This window comes from Eubalaena glacialis, chromosome 1 (genome assembly GCF_028564815.1).
Source record: "Eubalaena glacialis isolate mEubGla1 chromosome 1, mEubGla1.1.hap2.+ XY, whole genome shotgun sequence".
NCBI classification, from domain to species: domain Eukaryota; kingdom Metazoa; phylum Chordata; class Mammalia; order Artiodactyla; family Balaenidae; genus Eubalaena; species Eubalaena glacialis.
The window spans coordinates 50845824-50865864 of NC_083716.1; the positions used below are offsets into that span (position 1 = coordinate 50845824).

The window sequence follows — 20041 nt, forward strand, 5'->3', positions numbered from 1 at the left end:
GCTTAGTTGCGGCACGCGGGATCCTCCGCTCTGGCCTGTGGGCTCCTTGTTGTGGTGCATGGGCTCCAGAGCGCATGGGCTCTGTAGTTGTGGTGCATGGGCTCTCTAGTTTTGGCCTGCGTGCTCAGTAGTTGCGGTGTGCAGGCTTAGTTGCCCCGCAGCATGTGGGATCTTAGTTCCCTGACCAGGGATTGAACCCGAGTCCCCTGCATTGGAAGGCGGGTTCTTAACCACTGGACCACCAGGGAAGTCCCTGTCCCAAGTTAAGGTGACTTGCCTAAGGTCATTTTAGCCACTAAGTGGCAGAGCTGGCACTCATCCGTTTAACTCCTAAACTGTTATCTTTGCTAGAAATACATTTCTGTTTATATAGCTGGTTTAGATTAAAACAGAGTAAATACTGATATTTATCTTCTCTGTTTAAAAAAAAAAAGAGGCGCGGGGGCGTACGAGGTTGGACGTTTGAGCAAAGATAGATGAGTATGCTTCCTTGCTAAGGTGGTGTGAGTGAGCCTTGTTGGCATACAGAAAAGGGTTTAGCCACCTAAGAACTGGAAATAAAGAAGATTTCCAAGTAGAAATGTTGCAGAAGCCCTAAAGTGTCTCAATAAAAGCCATTTTAAAAGAAAAAAAACCCAACATTTTTGTTTCCCCTCCCCGCCCTTGATGTTTTGAGATATAAAGTGAGTTTATCTGACAAGGAAGCTGGGATGTTTGAGGAAGGAGGGCAGTTGAAAGTAATTGCTATTTTGCATTTTAGGACAAGATAGCCTTGCTTTCTCTTCTGAAGGTATAGTTAAGAATATTTCTTGAAGACCTAAATGATGAAGGACTGTAGAAAGCATTTATTTTATATATCAGAATACTGTTGTGGAAAACTTAGATAGCTTTCCTTGTGCAGAACTCTTTGTTGATTAAATTAGTTTTTATCTATGCAGTGTATTTCTGAAGTTTAAAAATTATATAATATACTTTAATAATTCATCTGTAGGATTGTTTATGCTATATAATTGAATACATGAATAAATTGTATTTACTAGTGACATAACTTTTAGTGACAAAACTTCTTTCTCTGAGGCTCTTTATTACTCTTTGCACTTAAATTTATAAGGTATACTCACAACAGAGTTAGATTTACATATGAAAGGCAGCCCGTGAGAATAGTAACTGTTAAAACACAACACATATTCTCTGACTTTAGGGGAAATGGGAGTGGTAAGTAAAACTTAAAGTAGTAATTTTTAAAAACATGGATAATAAAGTTTACTGTAACATAACCTTTTTTTTTTTAAGTCAGAAGGATGTTTATTACATAAAACAATTAGAAACAGCTTAAATAAATTTTGTGACATTAAGACAGTAGAATGCTATGTAACTATAAAAGTGGTGTGGTATAACATTTAATGACATCTCATAGATGTCTGTGTAGCTAAGCATACAAAGCATTCCCATAGGCATTTTTTAGCAAATAATTCCTTTAATAATGCTGTAAAGTAGTATGGGTCAGTGGCTTCCCTTTTGAGCACAGGAGGAGGGAATTGAAGCCCTCAGGAAAACGCCCAAAGTTGAGGGTCTTGCCTGAGCTCTATAGGGCTAGTTGGTTAGGGCAACACAAGTCTCCAAATTCAGCTACTAGTGCTTTTTCCACTTGTTATGAGAGCACGGGTATCATTTCTTCAGGTTTGGTTTTAAACTTGGCTTTGCTTCTGCCCCTTTAAGAAAGTATCAGATGTCAGAGTCAGCTTTTAATTCTTATCTTTTCAGTATTGTATACTTAGTGATTTGGTACTTCTGAGATTATGAAAACTATAGTTCTTTGCCTTTGGCTGGGAAATATCCAAGAATAAAACAGGTATACCTATAAATTAATTGCCTTGTAGAGGTAAGTAAATATAAATTACATTTACACCCATTGGGTAGCATTAAAAATTGTACAGTGAATTCACGTAAAGCATCCCTTTGCTTTTATTTGATGGTTTGTTAATTGAGACTTGTAAATGACTTTTCTTAAATATAGGTGTTTTTTTGTTTTGTTTTTTGGTAATTTTATTATTTGGCATAAACATTTAACCCGACTTTTTCTACTAACAAGTGCTTGGAGAATTAATTGTAGTACCAGTTTGAATCACATTTCCATCTAATTTAGAAAAATTTAAAAAATATTTCTGATGATAAAATTAAAGACAACAAAAATGAATTCCCCAAGTACAAAATGAATAGGCAATTTAAGATTTACCACTGGCTGATATGGATAAATAGCCACTGTAGGCATGTAATTTAGGCATCAGAGCCACTGTTTAAAAAAAAAAAAGAGCCTTGAAGTTGTATGGCTTTTAGGATTAGAAAAAAGAATGGAAAGCAGAAATAGCTAAAGAAACCTGACCCTGGAACAGGTTTCTAGACAGAGCTGGCATGCCATATGGGCAACCCTACCCCAGAGAAATAGATACTGCCAGAATGTTTTCATTAATTGTGTTACGTTGTTTAGGTTCTATTAAATAATTTTTAAACATTTTTTTAAAACATCTTTATTGGAGTATAATTGCTTTTACAGTGGTTAAACATTTTTATTTGAAAAATCCATAGTACGTCTTAGAAGGTTTGGCCGAGTTATTTATATGTCATTCTGAATTGATCCTGTTGTTAACACTGCTGAAATCTCTTGAGTTTAGGGTGACAATTTTAAGGGACTTGGATGCCTAGGGAGAGGTCACTGGAAGACATGAGAGCTGTATACTGGAAGGGGAATTATCAGATATGTAAACATTTATTTTTTTCACAATTTAAAATTATTGCAATTATTTCATAATTAATTGTACTATTAATTAACCAAATGTCCCTTTTATTTGTTAACTTTTACATTGCTGTCACTCATATTTTTATCCTTTGACTTTTCATTTTTATAGATAAAGTGGAGAACTTTAGTGAAGAACATGAAAAAAATAGTCACCATATTTACAAAAATGCTGAAGACAGTACTAAGAAACCCAATGCAGAAACTACAGTGGCTTCTGGATACAAAGCTGATGAAATCAAAGAAACAAATGATACTTGGAACTCCCAGCTTGGAAGAAGGTCAGAATCTCCATCAGAAACATCTTCAATCAAGGGATCTGTAAGAACTGGTTTGTATGAATGGGATAATGACTTTGAAGATAGCAGATCAGAAGATTGTATTTTAAGTTTGGATAGTGATCCTCTTTTGGAGATGAAGGATGAGGATTTTAAAAATCGGTTGGAAAATCTAAATGAAGCCATTGAGGAAGACATCATGCAAAGTGTTCTTAGGCCAAGCAACTGTAGGACGTATTGTAGGGCCAATAAAGCAAAATCCTCACAAGGAGCATCAAATTTTGATAAGCTAATGGACGGCACCAGTCAGGCCTTAGCCAAAGCAAACAGTGAATCAAGTAAAGATGGCCTGAATCAGGCAAAGAAAGGCAGTGTAAGTTGTGGGACCAGTTTTAGAGGGACGGTTGGACGGACTAGAGATTATACTGTTTTACATCCATCTTGCTTGTCAGTTTGTAATGTTACCATACAGGATACTATGGAACGCAGCATGGATGAGTTCACTGCATCAACTCCTGCAGATTTGGGAGAAGCTGGCCGGCTAAGAAAAAAAGCAGATATTGCAACGTCTAAGACCACTACTAGATTTCGACCTAGTAATACTAAATCTAAAAAGGATGTTAAACTTGAATTTTTTGGTTTTGAAGATCATGATGAGACAGGAGGTGATGAAGGAGGTTCTGGGAGTTCTAATTACAAAATTAAGTATTTTGGCTTTGATGATCTCAGTGAAAGTGAAGATGAGGAAGATGATGACTGTCAAGTGGAAAGAAAGACAAACAAAAAAAGATCTAAAACGGCTCCATCACCCTCCTTGCAGCCTCCTCCAGAAAGCAGTGATAATTCCCAGGACAGTCAGTCTAGTACTAATAATGCAGGTAAGACTTAAAAAAAAACTACTAGTAAACGTGTTTTTCAGGCTTAAATAACAGCTACTTAGTTTCCTCCTGGATACTCAGTTTTAGCTTGTTACTACATTTAATTTTAATAGGAGTAACTGTTTAGTGCCGAAGATTACCTTATCCAAAGATAACAGCATTTAAATGTTAATAAAGTCCCACCTTTTAAGGAACCAGTTTGTAAATTGGGGAGTCTTTTCATATTTGTATTTTAATTCTACCATTAGCACTTGAGAATTTTAAAGTGTGTGTGTGTGTGTGTGTGTGGGATACTGAACATCTTGATGTTTCAGCTTTGAAAAACTAAATGCAATGGAGACATAAGGATAGATTTTGGTCATTTAGAACTATATTGATATTTCAATATAGGGAAATATTAGAAAATTAAAATAAAACATAATCAATAAATGTTAAAAAACATTCTAAAGAAATCTTAAATTTATGAAGTTAAGATTAAATCTTAAGAATCATCCTCGTAAGTTGACTTAATAAAATTAAAAAGTGCTAGTTAAGTATTTATACACTCTTATCAGTGAAAAATTAATTTGTCCCTTAAGATAGTAGGACCAGTAATGACTTGAAGTCCTTGAGGAGTTGATAGTCTCCACTGAGAGACAAACAAAAGAAATAGGTTAGCTTTGCTATGAGTAAGTCACTACTTGACAAGGGCTTTGTTAAGTGGATTGACTGTTGAGCGAGGAGGAGTATGTGAAAGCCTCTGGGATACAGGGGCTATATTTATTTGTATTTAACCAAGTACAGTTTTCCTATATCAGTTTACTTGTTAAATAGAGCTTTTGTCCTTTTAGGGTCATAGAACAAGAGTCATTATGGTGAATTAGAACTGTCATAGTAGGGACTTCTCCTGGTGGTCCAGTGTTTAAGACACCACGCTCCCGGGACTTTCCTGGTGGCGCAGTTGGTTAAGAATCCGCCTGCTAATGCAGGGGACACGGGTTTGAGCCCTGGTCCAGGAAGATCCCACATGCCGCGGGGCAACTAAGCCCGTGCGCCACAACTACTGAGCCTGTGCTCTAGAGCCCATGAGCCACAACCACTGAAGCCCACGCGCATAGAGCCTGTGCTCCGCAACAAGAGAAACTACTGCAATGAGAAGACCGTGCACAGCAGTGAAGGGTAGCCCCTGCTCGCTGCAACTAGAGAAAGCCCGTGCACAGCAACGAAGACCCAATGCAGCCAAAAATAAATAAATAAATAAATTTATTTAAAAAAAAAAAAAGACTCCACGCTCCCAATGCAGGGGACCTGGGTTCTGATCCCTGGTCAGGAAACTAGATCCCTCATGCCGCAACTAAGAGCCCACAGGCTGCAACTAAAGATCCCATAGTATTTTTACATATAGATTCTCTTATAGAGTGTCTCATACTTGAGGCTACCTACCATTTTGCTTCATTTGGCCTAAAAATAGGTTTGCCAGATTAGAATCGCTAAAAATAAGAGTATTTTCAGAATTCAACGTTGTGTTGAATTGCTTCTGAAGAACTGAAGTTTGCTGCAGCCTTGCTAGTCGCTTGAGATATGACTGGTTAGACAGCTTTACAGTTGCTTTCTCAGGAGGATGGTTAGTAATTATGTACTGAAACCTGAGCTCCAGTCCTGCTACAACCTTCTTAGCTCTTATCCTAACCTTGATAGCAAGTTATCCTAAATCATTAGGCTCCCTTTGAAAAACGTCATGTTGATACCAAATATGTTTAAAAATTAGAGACTGTTTGATTGATATATCCAAAGTTGGAATCTGAATCTTCATACAGTGTATGAAACAGCAAACATTTTTCAGGGTTGGGATAGAGAAAAGTCTTCCTATTTTTTAAAAAATATTTATTTATTTAGGCTGTGCTGGGTCTTAGTTGCCGTACACAGGATCTTCTTTGCTGCGTGCAGGCTCTTTAGTTGCGGCACGTGGGATCTTTAGCTGCGGCATGCGGAATCTTTAGCTGTGGCATGCGAACTCTTAGTTGCGGCATGCACATGGGATCTAGTTCTCTAACCAGGGATCGAACCTGGGCCCCTTGCATTGGAAGCGTGGAGTCTTAGCCGCTGGACCACCAGGGAAGTCCCCTTCCTATTTTTTTCTTTTTTGTTTTCGTTTAGGCTAAAAAAAAATATAACCATTTGGAAATTAATGTAATCCTTTGGTTAGTTTTGTGGGAGTACCACAGACCACTGAACTACATTGTAATAGGTCATTCTGTATCTTTTGCCAAGGATAGCTATATCCTTTTTTGGGTTTTTTTTAAAATGTTGCCTCTTCAGATGTAAGCAGGCTTTCTTTGAAGGCCAACATGATTCAGTGTACTTAAATTCTAGAAAAATGTTACAGGTACATATCACCTGATGGTGTGTGTGCGTGTGTGTTTAAACTAGACCATGCCAGTGTTAATGTTGATAGATAACTAGCAGTTGTATGAACTTTGAAGAACAAATTATTCTGGAAAAGAATTGATTTTGCCAGTAAAACTGGAGCACATACATAGCAACTAGGTTTCTGATTTTCTTTTAGAGTAGGGGACAAGCAGGGAGTGAGCACGGGAGAATGAGACTTAATATCATTGGAGTATTTTGTCAACTCTGTGGTGCTTTTATTCCTTTATTTTTTTCTCCCCACAATATGCCTCTTTCTCCTCAAAATGTTCATAGGTTGTCTGGTAGATAATTTGAAATAATAGAAAGCTAGCTAGTTTTGATTACCATTTCAGAAAACTTGGATTTTACAGAGGATTTGCCTGGTGTGCCTGAAAGTGTGAAGAAGCCCCCAAATAAACAAGGAGATAAATCAAAGGAAAATACCAGAAAGATTTTTAGTGGCCCCAAACGGGTAAGTAAAGCACTATCAGTGATTTGTATTATTGTTGGAGGGCTCAACTCTTAATTTTTTTATTTAAAAATTACTAACAAACATCATGGCAATTAAATTTTGTCTTTCAAAGGATATATGTAAATTATTTTTTAAAAGCATTGTAACCATTTTCTGAAGTGTTGTGAAACATATATAACATAGTCTTTATTATATGCAAGTGTACAATTCAGTGACATTAAATACATTCGTAGTGTTGTATAACCGTCACCGTTACCTATAACCAAAACTTTTTCATCATCTCTAACAAAACACTATACACATTAAACAATAACTCCACCTTGACCTTCCCAGCCTCTAGTAAACACAGTTTTACTTTCTGTCTCTATAAATTTGCCTATTCTAGGTGCCTCATATAAGTGGAGTCACACAATGTTTGTCTATCTGTGTCTGGCTTATTTCACTAAGCATTATGTTGTCAAGGTCCATCCCTGTTGTAGCATATATCAGAATGTTTCTTTTTTACAGCTGAATACCAAATTTTGTGTATCCGTTCATCTGTAGATGGACACTTGGGTGGTTCTCACTTTTTGGCTAGTTGAGTCCCTGCTTTCAATTGATTTGGATACTTAAGAGTGGAATTTGGGGGGCATATGGTAGGTCTTTGTTTAACTGCCAAAGTGTTTTCCACCTTGACTGCACCATTTTTATATTCACATTAGCAATGCACAAGGTTTCCAATGTTTCCACATCCTCACCAACATTTATTTTCTGAGTTTTTTTTTTTTTTTTGATAATAGCTATCCTAATGTGTGGGAAATGGTATCTCATGGTGGTTTGATTTACATTTTTCTAATTATTGATGTTGAGCATCTTTTCATGTACTTGTTGGACATTTGTATATCTTTTTTGGAGAAATGTCTATTCAGTGCCCATTTTTGGATCAAGTTGTTTGGTTTTTTATTGTTGAGTTATAGGAGTTCTTTATATATTAATGTCTTATTAGATACATAATTTGCACATAGATGTTCCTATACTGTGGATTGTCTCTTTACTTTCTTGGTAGTGTGCTTTAATATCAGTGAAGTCCAGTTTATCTATTTTTTTCTTTTGTTACCTGTGCTTTTGGTGTCATATCTAAGAAATCATTGTCAAATTGGATGTCATGTACCTTTTCCCTATGTTTTCTTCTAGGTTTTATAGTTTTAGGTTTTACATTTAGGTCATTGATCCATTTTGAGTTAATTTCTGTATATAGTGTAAGTTAAAGGTCCAGCTTCATTCTTATGCATTATATAAGTCATTTTAATATGGTCCAGCATAGGTATTGAGAATAATTTGCTTGACTTTACCTTTTTTAAAAAATATTCCTTTACTTAAATAGCTTGTATAGTGTTAAACAGTTTTGTTATTGAAAATTGCAGTTAGAAGTTGTTGACATTTTTTGTAGATTGAACTACTTTTAAGCAACTAAAGAATGAGTGTGTCCATATTATCTGGCCTCGTTTTACTTTTATTCTTTGACCTCTGTAAACAGCGAGTTAGGAATCTTTTCAGAGTGATTGTGTTATACTTTTGCAGCCCCAGGTGCTCACCCCCCACCAGAAAAAAAATGCTTAATGCTCATTTCAACAGAGCTAACTTGCTCTGGAGCCAGGGGCCAGGGTAGTGTGGTGTAATGGCTATAGCCCTTAATGCTTAGGTGAGGTTTTGGTTTATAAAATTGTGTATGGCATGTGTTGATTTCTAGTGTAAAAGTTATACATTTTTTGGTCTCAGGACTACTTCACATTCTTAAAAATTTTATTAAGAATCCCAGAAAGCTTTTGATTATATATGTTATATTTATCAAATTGGAAGTGAAAACATATTTCAAAGATACTTATTAATAATTCACTTAACAGTAACCCATTACATGTTAATATAACATTTTAGCGAGAATTATTTTCTTAAAAAAAGTAGTGAGAAGAGTAGCATTGTTGTACATTTTTTGCAAATCTCTTTATAAAGTTTGGCTTAGTAAAAGACAGCTAGATTCTTTGGGATTAGCAGATGCAAACTAGTATATTTAGGATGGATAAACAACAAGGTCCTACCATATAGCACAGGGAACTCTATTCAGTATCCTGTGATAAACCATAATGGAAAAGAATATGACAAAGAATATATATAACTGAGTAACTTTGCTGTACAGCAGAAATTAACCCAACATTGTAAATCAACTATACTTCAATAAAATTTTTTTAAAAAACAGCTAGATTCTTATATCCTCTATATTCAGTATTTTTCATTATGTTGTTTTAGTTGAAAAATATGAAGAAAATCCAGCCTCACATAGATAAGTAGTTGTATTTTAAGTAGCTTTTTCAGATAATTATGGACATTCTTTGTTGACATTACACCAAAATTGAAAAAAATGGGAGTTTCTTTTATAAATAAATAAATAAATTTATTTATTTATTTATGGCTGCGTTGGGTCTTCGTTGCTGCGCACAGGCTTTCTCTAGTTGCGGTGAGTGGGGACTACTCTTCATTGCGGTGCGTGGGCTTCTTACTGCGGTGGCTTCTCTTGTTGCAGAGCACGGGCTCTAGGCGCGTGGGCTTCAGCAGTTGTGGCTTGTGGGCTCTAGAGCGCAGGGTCAGTAGTTGTGGCGCACGGGCTTAGTTGCTCCGCGGCATGTGGGATCTTCCTGGACCAGGGCTCGAACCCGTGTCCCCTGCATTGGCAGGCAGATTTTTAACCACTGCGCCACCAGGGAAGCCCTGGGAGTTTATTTTCTTTTCTTTTTTAATATTTATTTATTTATTTGGCTGCGCCGGGTCTTAGTTGTGGCGTGTGGGATCTAGTTCCCCAACCAGGGATCGAACCCGGGCACCCCCTGCATTGGGAGCGCAGAGTCTTACCCACTGGACCACGAGGAAAGTCCCTACCCCAGGAGTTTCTTAAAGATTAGTTGCAACTTGGAATCTAAAACCGCGCCAGTGAACCTTTCATAATGTTGCATTAAAATCTGTTGGTCTGTCTTGCCTTTGAATGGATCTTTTACACATGTATGCTTTGTAACATTATACATTGGTCATTTGGAAAATACTGGTTAGACTGATTTATCTAAATCTTTCAATGGTGACACACTTCATTATACGGTATCAAAAATATCATTAATATCACTGCCAAACTCATCAGAAAAGTCTTTTAAGTATTGGGAAGCTATCAAGTTCACAGTTCTCCAGAATTTTAGTTTTTGCTTAAAAGTTGAAATTTTTTCATTGGCAGAAAATACTTCAGGGAAAACAACTGGCAATGACAGGCCTACTTTGTTCATTTCTGCCTAATACCCAAGTCTGTATAAGCATAGTTTGTCAGTCTTTCAAGTAAAGAATGGTGTTCAGAAAAAAAGTGGCTAGTTGAGCTTGAAACTTGAGCCAGTAGTGTTTTTTTTGATACAACCACACTTTGTATGCAACAGAAGTGTTTTAGGCACACTGGTTTTGTCACATAGACCATTAGTGCACTTAGGGTTACGATTTAATCAGTAATTTTCACTCCTTTATCAAGGGCTTTTTTCTTATGTGAAACTGGCATTTTATTTTTTAACTGTGAAGTATGTAGCAGTGAAGAATATGACTACTTATATACAGTTCAGAGCCCCTACCTTGATTCATGCTGAGACACCAACAGCTTTACCCAGCATTGCTTTTGCACCATCCCTGCAAATATCAACAAAGTGAAAAAGGCAAACAACATATTATTATTGTGAAAATGGTTTTGTCTTTGTAGACATCCTGGAAGAGTTTCCTGAGTCCTTTAAAGCATTCTACTTTATTTCTCCCACCTCAACTTTTTATTGTAAAAAAGTTAAAATATACAGAAAATGTAAAAAAGCAATGTGATGAATAACTATATTCCTCTATCTAGATTGATCCCCACCCCCACCCCCCACCAAATCGTCATAATTACACACACAGTCCCCTTCCTCTTCCCCTTTTCCTCTTCTCTTCATATATGTGTGTGTGTGTGTGTGTGTGTGTGTGTGTGTGTATTATATAACATTTTTTCCTGTCGTATTTGAAAGTAAGTTGAGATAGCATGCATTTCTTAAGAAAAAAGACAATCTCATACCTAACTGTGGTTATATGATTATAATACTTAAGAAAATTAGTAATTCTTTGATATAGTCCTATGTCCAGTCCATATTCAGTTTTCCTCAGCTGTCTCCAAAATGTCTTTTAGTGCTGTTTTTCTCCCCAAACTATAATCATTTACTTGTTATGTCTCTTTAATCTTGAGCAGTCCCCTCATCTTTTTAAAATTCCCCATGGCACTAGTTTTTTGTTGTTTTTTTTTGTTTGTTTGTTTTTTGTTTTTAAGAGCCCAGGATATCTGTCTTGTAGAATGTTTCACATTCAGAATTTATCTGATTGTTTCCTGATGATGTAAGTTGTTACTCCACTGTATTAAAGTAGTATGGTGTCATGGAACACTGGAAGTAAGTCTCTGTGTTTGATTAGGCTGAGGTTAAACATATTTTGGCAAGAATGCCTCAAAGTAATATTGTGTATGTTGCATCACATCGGAAGGTATGTAATAGCTGGTTATTCCACTCAAAATTGTTTGACCACCTATTGAAGGTTGTGACCACTGGATCTCCCCAAAATAAAAGTATGTTTTTCCTTTTATAATTTAATTAGTAAGCTTCTGGGTGTTACTCTGGCAGCTCGTGAATATTCTGTTCCCCATTATTGTTTCACCTTATCATTTTAGCATCCATTGTTGATCTTTGCCTGCATCAGTTATTACACTGACAGTTACAGAATGGTGAGTTTTCTAATTGCGATTTCTTCTACATTTAATAACTGGAATTTTGTAAAAAGGGAGTTTTCTTTCTCCCCATCCCAACCCCAAACTCCTTTCACTATAGACTCAATAATTTTTACTTATTAAATGTATTTATAATAGATTTGGCCAGAGTAAACCATTTCAAGCCATTTCTTGTGTCCTTTTGATATAGGCCCATCATCTTTGAGCTTTTCTTTTGCTTTCTGCACAAAAGATGACCCAGACTTATCTTGTGCTTTCAATCATGGACCCATCCAAGGATCCTGATCCTTGGTTCTTTTTGTGGGGATTAGTACTTAGAAACCCAGAACTAAGTGCTGGGTGTGTTCATTGCTTCTAGGCTCTTTCACTGGACAGAGCTATGAAATACGTTGAAAAATAAACTGAGTTCATATTGATAGTTTCATTTCAAATTTGACATTTCAGAATTTGGTACTTAGCTTTCTTGCTTTATTCTACAGCACACATTACTTTTTAAATTATAACACCAATATTATTATGAACAGTAAATACACTAAGTGAAGTTAAAATTTCTTTCCAGTTCTTTTTGTCTTTAGATTATTTCACTAAGGATGGAGTCATAGTAATGTATTCAAAAGTTTTGAAGTAATTTTTATCTTGTGTATGTTAATTCAGTATTCGAGTTCATTTGTACTTATTTATGTTCATTTTTTTAAACTTAGTTTTAAACTTAATATTGGATATATTTCTTTCCTACTAACACGACTTAGGAGGCAGCAGTGTACATGTACTTGACCCGATTACGAAGGAATCTCTCTGGCCTAAAGTAAATCAGGTCATGCAACCAGGTAGGCAGAAGACCTATTTACTGTTGATGGATAGTGTCAGAGGAAAATTAAGAAAATCATTATTAATTTATGAAACCAAAAGAGCTATGAGATTGAACTCATTTAAAAGATGTAATATAAGTAAAGCCTGCCTTAAAACAATAGTCCTGATTTAATCCCCAAAGAGGCTTCAGTAAATGTTTTAATTTCCTTTTTAACCTCCTATTGAAAGGTTTGCCCAAAACCCTCTTTAAGTGGAATTGTGTCAGAATTTTTTCACTTAGATACTACTACTATTTAGGTGGATCAGTAAGATTCAAAAATGAGACTTTGATCCAGAGTGTTATAGTACTTTAGTAAAAAGTAATAAAAAATGCTTTAGATCCCATGGAAGTTATGTATCCTTATGAAAATATCTAGGTAAAGAATTTAGAAGCCTCCTTCAAGAAGAGAGCAGCAAGAAGTTAAGCAGTATAAAATCCCTAGCTCTTAAAAGAAATAGGTCATCCATTTGTCTTCAAGACAGCTAAAAGACTACTTAAGAGTTGTTTAAAAGGAAAGAACCATTGAGAAACAGAAGTAGTGGAAATTTAACCTATTGAGTTTTGATGAGTATAAAGGAATACAGCAAAGAAATGGGATCAAAGTTTTAAGCATTTATAGATTAACAGAGTGGAAAGAATAGATTTGTTTCATATTTGAGAAATCAGGATTCATGTTTTCGATGTAAAAAGGATAAGCTCAGTTCTCCAAGGAGTTTTATGTAGGTTATCCCCCAAATCTCCAGAGAAAAAGGAAAGGCAGGGGTCACTAGGTAGGTGGGCATAGGAAATGTACTCAGCAGTTGTTCCATTTCTCCATTATAATAGAAATACCCTCCTGTAGCTGATAGGTCAGTGGGAGTATCTGGGTCTTCTGCATTCTGATTAAAGGCACTAATGACCTCATTTCTGAGTGGTAGAGAGGTGGCCCACGTCTTGTAGTGGCAAATTTTCCTCCTTACCTATCAGGCTTTCTTAGCTCATGTTTTGGATTGAATAAAGCTGTTGTGGAGGGTAGCCCTGTACATTGGAGGATATTTAACAACATCCCTGGCCTCTACCCACCAGATGCTAGTCCCGTTTTCCCCTGCTCCATCCGCCTCCATTTCAACCAAAAATGTCTTGGACATTACTAAATGTCCTATGGGGGTCAAAATGGACTCCCCTCTCATTGGGGGTATGTGTGTGTATGTATGATTTGAGAGTAAGTTGTAGACTTAATGCTGATTACTCCCAAATACCTTAGTCTTTACTTTCTGGAAACAAGAGTACTCTACTCTATAGCTATAGTATACCCGTCAAAACCAGGAAGCTAATAATAACATTGATATAATAATTCAGTCTAATCCACAGATCCCATTCAGTTTTACCAATTTTCTCATTAATGGCCTTTATAGCAGAACAAATCACACATTACTCCCCCCTCCCCTGCATCTTCCAAAGAAAGAACCCATGATCCAATCCAGAATCACATGTTGTATTTAGTTGTCACAAGTCTCCACCCTCCTTCAGTCTGGAACATCTGTGTCTTTCCTAGTCTTTCCATGGCTTTGACATCTTTGAAGAGTTAAAATCAGTTATTTGTTGAATGTCCCTCAGTTTGTGCTTGTCTGATGTTTCCTCCCGATTAGATTTAGGTTTTGTGTATTTGGTGGAAATACCTCAGAAGAGGTGCTCTGTTCTTACTGCATCATAACCAGGTGGCGCACAATGTCACTTTGTACCATTACTATTGATGTTAACTATCCCTTGAGGTCTGTCAGGTTCCTCAACTCCTCATCAAACTTTTACCCACTAGTTTTAGCATTGATTTTTGCCTGAATCAATCTTTACTATGATGGTGGTTGAATTTTTTTTTCTAATTACATCCTGCCTTCTCTAGTTGTTAGTAGTTGGCCTTCTACTGGTAAGGTAGATTTTTTCCTCTCCTTCATGTATATAAAAGAATATATGTATTTATATATTCATTATATAGTGTATACATTATATATTCATTATTATATATTCATTTAAGTATAAATTTTTTTTAAATTAATTAATTTATTTATTTTTGGCTGCGTTGGGTCTTCATTGATGCGCGCGGACTTTCTCTAGTTGCGGAGAGCGGGGGCTACTCTTTGTTGCGGTGCGTGGGCTTCTCACCGCGGTGGCTTCTCTTGTTGCGGAGCACAGGCTCTGGGCACACAGGCTCAGTAGTTGTGGCACATGGGCTTCAGTAGTTGTGGCTCGCGGGCTCTAGAGCGCAGACTCAGTAGTTGTGTCGCACGGACTTAGTTGCTGCGCAGCATGTGGGATCCTCCCGGACCAGGGCTTGAACCTGTGTCCCCTGCATTGGCAGGCGGATTCTCAACCACTGCGCCACCAGGAAGTCCCTATAAATTTCTTTATGTCAGTATGAACATGGATTTCTGTTTTATTCAGTCATTTGTTACTGTTATTTATTTAAATGATAGTACTATTATTATTTCGATACTCAGATTTTCTTAGACTTGGCCTGTTCGTGTTTTTTCAAACTGGTTTTTAACATGGCCCACCATTTTGCATTTCCTTACTAATGACACACTAAGATGTTCAAGGCTCATGATGCACATTCCCAGTTGTGGAATCAACCATTCCTCCAAGGACCCCTGTTTTCTTTTAGTGGAGAATGATCTTTAAAAATAAAATTTGGTCGCAAAGTATGGTCATTTCTTCTGGGGTGTCATTGCTTCTAGGCCTTCTTTGAGTTAACGGAGCAAGGAAACACGTGAATATATGCATTTTCTTCCTCTCTCCCTCGCCCCCCGCCCCGTCACCACACAGACACATACTTATTTCATATCTATGTATATTTAGAACCGTGAGTTCACACTGATACCTCCAATTCTAGTTCAACACCACGTTTTATTCTAGCCTTCCCACTTTGCACATTTTACTTCTCTTTGCCGACAGTGAGGAATCTGGTTCCCAGTATCCTCAATACATTTCGTATTTGCTCAGTCCTCTTGTATATAGCCAATTTCCTGACCACACAGGCCATCACCTCAGCTTCAGTGCCACCAGCCAAGAGGTCCCTCTTCCCTCTCTCTATCTTCCCATGTTAGAAAACATTAACTTGGGAATTCCCTGGTGGTCCAGTGGTTAGGGCTCTGCACTTCCATGGCTGGGGTCCCAGGTTCTATCCCTGGTCAGGGAACTAAGATCTCACAAGCCGTGTGGTGCAGCCAAAAAAAGAAACACAAAAAACGTTAACTTTTTAAGCTTGCTGGCTGCGAGAATTTTCCCCAACACCTCACCAGGTATATAGAGAATTCTGTTCATAACAGAATTGAGGGCTGGCTGGGTGAACACATGTGGCAGAAAGAAGATGAGGAAGGTAAGGTAAACTTCTGGTAAGAACATATTTGAAATGATTACTCAGAAAAGTTGTCACTTGCAAGGGAGAAAAGTAAAGATAGAGTTTGAGGGATTAGGTTGAAACATACCTGGTTTTAAGTACCTGTTGTTTCTGTATGTGGTTTTATCATTTGATAATTTTTAAAAAAATAAATAAATATTTATTTATTTATTTATGTTTGGCTGTGTCAGGTCTTCGTTGCTGCGCGCGGGCTTTCTCTAGTTGCAGCCAGCGGGGGCTACTCTTCGTTGCGGTGTGCGGGTTTCTCATTGTGGTGGCTTCACTTGTTGTGGAGCACAGGCTCTAGGCACACAAGCTTTAGTAGTTGTGGCATGCGGGTGCAGTAGTTGTGGCTCGCGGGCTCTAGAGTGCAGGCTCAGTAGTTGTGGCACACGGGCCCAGTTGCTCCGCGGTATGTGAGATCTTCCTGGACCAGGGCCCGAACCCGTGTCCCCTGCATTGGCAGGCGGGTTCTTAACCACTGCGCCACCAGGGAAGTCCTGATCATTTGATAATCTTAATAGTTTTTTTTTTTCTTTCAGTGCCATCTTATTTCTGATCACTGAATCCCATTATTTGTAGTTGCCATATACGGGGTTGGCTAAAATGTACATTCAGTTTTTTTCCATAATATGGCTCTAGTAGTGCTTAGTTGTCATTAACGGGGTTGTCATATACGGGGTTGGCTAAAATGTACGTTCAGTTTTTTTCCATAATGTGGCTCTAGTAGTGCTTAGTTGTCATTAACTTCATTTGAAACAATTTTTTTTTTCATTTGCTTATTTAATTTATTTTTGGCTGCGTTGGGTCTTCGTTGCTGCATGCAGGCTTTCTCTAGTTGCAGTGAGCAGGGGCTACTCTTTGTTGCAGTGAGCGGACTTCTCATTGTCGTGGCTTCTCTTGTTGTGGAGCACGGGCTCTAGGCGCACGGGCTTCAGTAGTTGTGGCACGCAGGCTCAGTAGTTGTGGCTCGCGGGCTCTAGAGCGCAGGCTCAGTAGTTGTGGCGCACACGCTTAGTTACTCCGCGGCATGTGGGATCTTCCCAGACCAGGGCTTGAACCCATGTCCCCTGCATTGGCAGGCGGATTCTTAACCACTGCGCCACCAGGGAAGTCCTGAAACAATTTTGTTAGATTGTATGTGACAGCTGTCATATCAGCGTGCATTAAAAAAACGATCAAAATTGGTGAATTTTTGTGTAGCCATTTTAATATTGAAGATGGAAGAAAACAACACTGTCGGCATATTATGCTTTATTATTTCAAGAAAGGTAAAAACGCAACTGAAGCGCACAAAAAGATTTGTGCAGTGTATGGAGAAGGTGCTGTGACTGATCGAATGTGTCAAAAGTGGTTTGCAAAGTTTTGTGCTGGAGATTTCTCGCTGGACGATGCTCCACGGTCGGGTAGACCAGCTGAAGTTGGTAGTGATCAAATTGAGACATTAATTGAGAACAATCAACGTTATACCACGTGGGAGACAGCCGACATACTCAAAATATCCAAATCAGGCGTTGAAAATCATTTTCACTAGCTTGGTTATGTAATTGCTTTGATGTTTGGGTTCCACATAAGTTAAGCAAAAAAAGCCTTCTTGACCATATTTCCGCATGCGATTCTCTACTTATTGTAACGAAAACGTTCCGTTTGTAAAACAAACTGTGATGGGTGATGAAAAGTGAATACTGTACAATAATGTGGAATGGAAGAGATTGTGGGGCAAGCGAAATGAACCACCACCAACCACACCAAAGGCTGGTCTTCATCCAAAGAAGGTGATGTTGTGTGTACAGTGGGATTGGAAGGGAGTCCTCTATTATGAGCTCCTTGTGGAAAACCAAACGATTAATTCCAACAAGTACTGCTCCCAGTCAGACCAGCTGAAAGCAGCACTGGACGAAAAGTATCCGCAATTAGTCAACAGAAAACGCATAATCTTCCATCAGGATAACACCAGACCACATGTTTCTTTGATGACCAGGCAAAAACTGTTACAGCTTGGCTGGGAAGTTCTGATTCATCCGCCATATTCACCAGACATTGCACCTTTGGATTTCCATTTATTTTGGTCTTTACAGAATTCTCTTAATGGAAAAAATTTTCAATTCCCTGGAAGACTGTAAAAGGCACCTGGAACAGTTCTTTGCTCAGAAAGATAAAAAGTTTTGGGAAGATGGAATTATGAAATTGCCTGAAAAATGGCAGAAGGTAGTGGAAAAAAACAGTGAATACGTTGTTCAATAAAGTTGTTGGGGAAAATGAAAAATATGTCTTTTATTTTTACTTAAAAACTGAAGGAGCTTTTTGGCCAAGCCTGTATGTGCTGATAAACTTAGATCATTTTTTCTGCCTGCCCTGCTTTTTGTTTGATTTCTAGCTTTCCATTCAGCTGCTGCCAGTTTGCTCTCTTCCTAAGGGATTATCTGTATAATCATCCCAACTAACCTTCAGTGCTTGGAGGGTTATATTTTACCTTGGGCTTTGGCCATCTTATTTTGCCCGTTAAGACTATTTGCTGGGTCATTGATGAAACTAACCATAATGTCAATCTCAGTTTCAGTTCTCAAATATTTATACCTTCACTTTCATCATTTCCCTGTGGTTTAATGCTGGGCCCATCTGGTACTGTCTTTTGTTTGACTCTCAAAGGAACATTCTGGACTTCTTTTTCTTCTTCCCTCCTGTCATTCAATATGACATAGGATAGTGGGTTTATGGGCAGTTGAATTAAAACTTGATTATCAGTATAAATCATGGTTATATATTTAGCTGTATTCAAAAGTTAAAATTGTGTAAAGCTGCAGTTTTAAAGTTAAGTATAGTTTTTATAGTTATGTAAACTCATTTTTTTTTTTGTTTTATAAAATGAGTTTATATATATAGTTTGTCAACTTAAAAACAGAATCTTACAATTGAAGAGATTTTAAAGGACAGGTAGTTCCACCTCTCACCCAAGAACAGATGTTCCTTTATAGTATCCTTCTCCAGCAATTAGAACTCACTCTGATGAAGCAGCTTATTTTTCTGTCAAATTGTTTTACCCATGGTTACCTTTGTTCTGTGTCTGGGGATTCATTGACCATCCTGGGATCCAGTCATCGAGATAGCAGTATGAGATTCACTATAGTCTCATGGACTAGAAACCTGAGACATAGATAAACGTGAAGCCCGAAAAAAAGACTCTAGCCATTGGTCTGCTGATGAGGGATGCTGGCCAAAGTGTAAAAGTAAAAAGCAGGTTGGTGAGTCAAAGAGTTGTTGAAGCTGAGCGTGTTCTGGCTGAGCCTGGGTATGGAAGAGGGTCAGTTTTAGTTGACTTTTCTTTGTCATTGTTTTTATGTAATACCTGCATTTCACGGTACTAGGTACTGGGGATATAAAAAGGAGAAAGATAAGTAAGTGTCTTAGAAAGTGAGGTAGAATGTTTTTCCCCCACGGAAACTTTTGAGTAGTCTTAGTATTTCATACTCATTGTGTTTGTTCCAAAGCAGGAGTATCTGTCTTCCTTTTATATAGATAGTATTTAACTTAAACATTAAACCACGTACTTAAATCATTGATCTGTATTCTATAAAGATGTAGGAAAGTGTAAGTTATTTTCTTTATGAGATCTAATTCTGGTGTTTTTTTTCCTGTAATATTTTATTCTGGAAGGATTTTAATAAGGAATAAAAGCACCATTAATCTTTTTATTTTCTGTAGTTCAGGTTCCTTTAAAGTTTGAAAGTTCAAAATATTTCACTATAACTTATTTCCCAGGAAATGAAGTTTGAAATGAGAAAATGTAGCCGTGGGTTAATCAAGAGCATGGGAACTCGAACAAACATTTGACGGAGGGAGAGAGAGAGAATGAGAGAGAGAGAGAGAGAGTGTGTGTGTGTGTGTGTGTGTGTGTGTGTATTAGGTTGTTTATAGTTTGGAATTTGGTTTTCCAGTTTGTACTACATTTTATTTAGAGTTCATTTGGATTCTGACATCCAGAAAACTCTTTGCTGAACTTTCTTTTATTGATAGTCTTATGACTTTATGCTAATGATGACCATAAATTAACATTAGATGTAAAATATTGGGAGTTTTTTGGGGATGGTGACCATATATTTTTTCACCTTTAAATTCTTAGTGTCTGAGATACAGAAGGTGTTCATAAATGTTTATTTCTAGGATTTTTGGAAGTATCTTTCAGCAAAGAATCTTCATATGGTACTAAATG

The 20041-nt window shown here is 37.4% G+C and overlaps 1 protein-coding gene across 2 annotated transcripts in view; it reads left to right on the forward strand.

The window, feature by feature from the left end:
- Positions 1 to 20041, forward strand: part of WAPL (WAPL cohesin release factor) — a 75279-nt gene that overhangs the window by 21062 nt on the left and 34176 nt on the right. The window contains exons 3-4 of one of the 2 annotated variants that reach the window (XM_061179855.1): positions 2907 to 3950; positions 6692 to 6810. In XM_061179855.1, coding sequence (XP_061035838.1) covers positions 2907 to 3950; positions 6692 to 6810 — 1163 coding nt within the window. The remainder of the gene's footprint in view (positions 1 to 2906; positions 3951 to 6691; positions 6811 to 20041) is intronic. The other variant, XM_061179868.1, reaches the window with a different exon arrangement.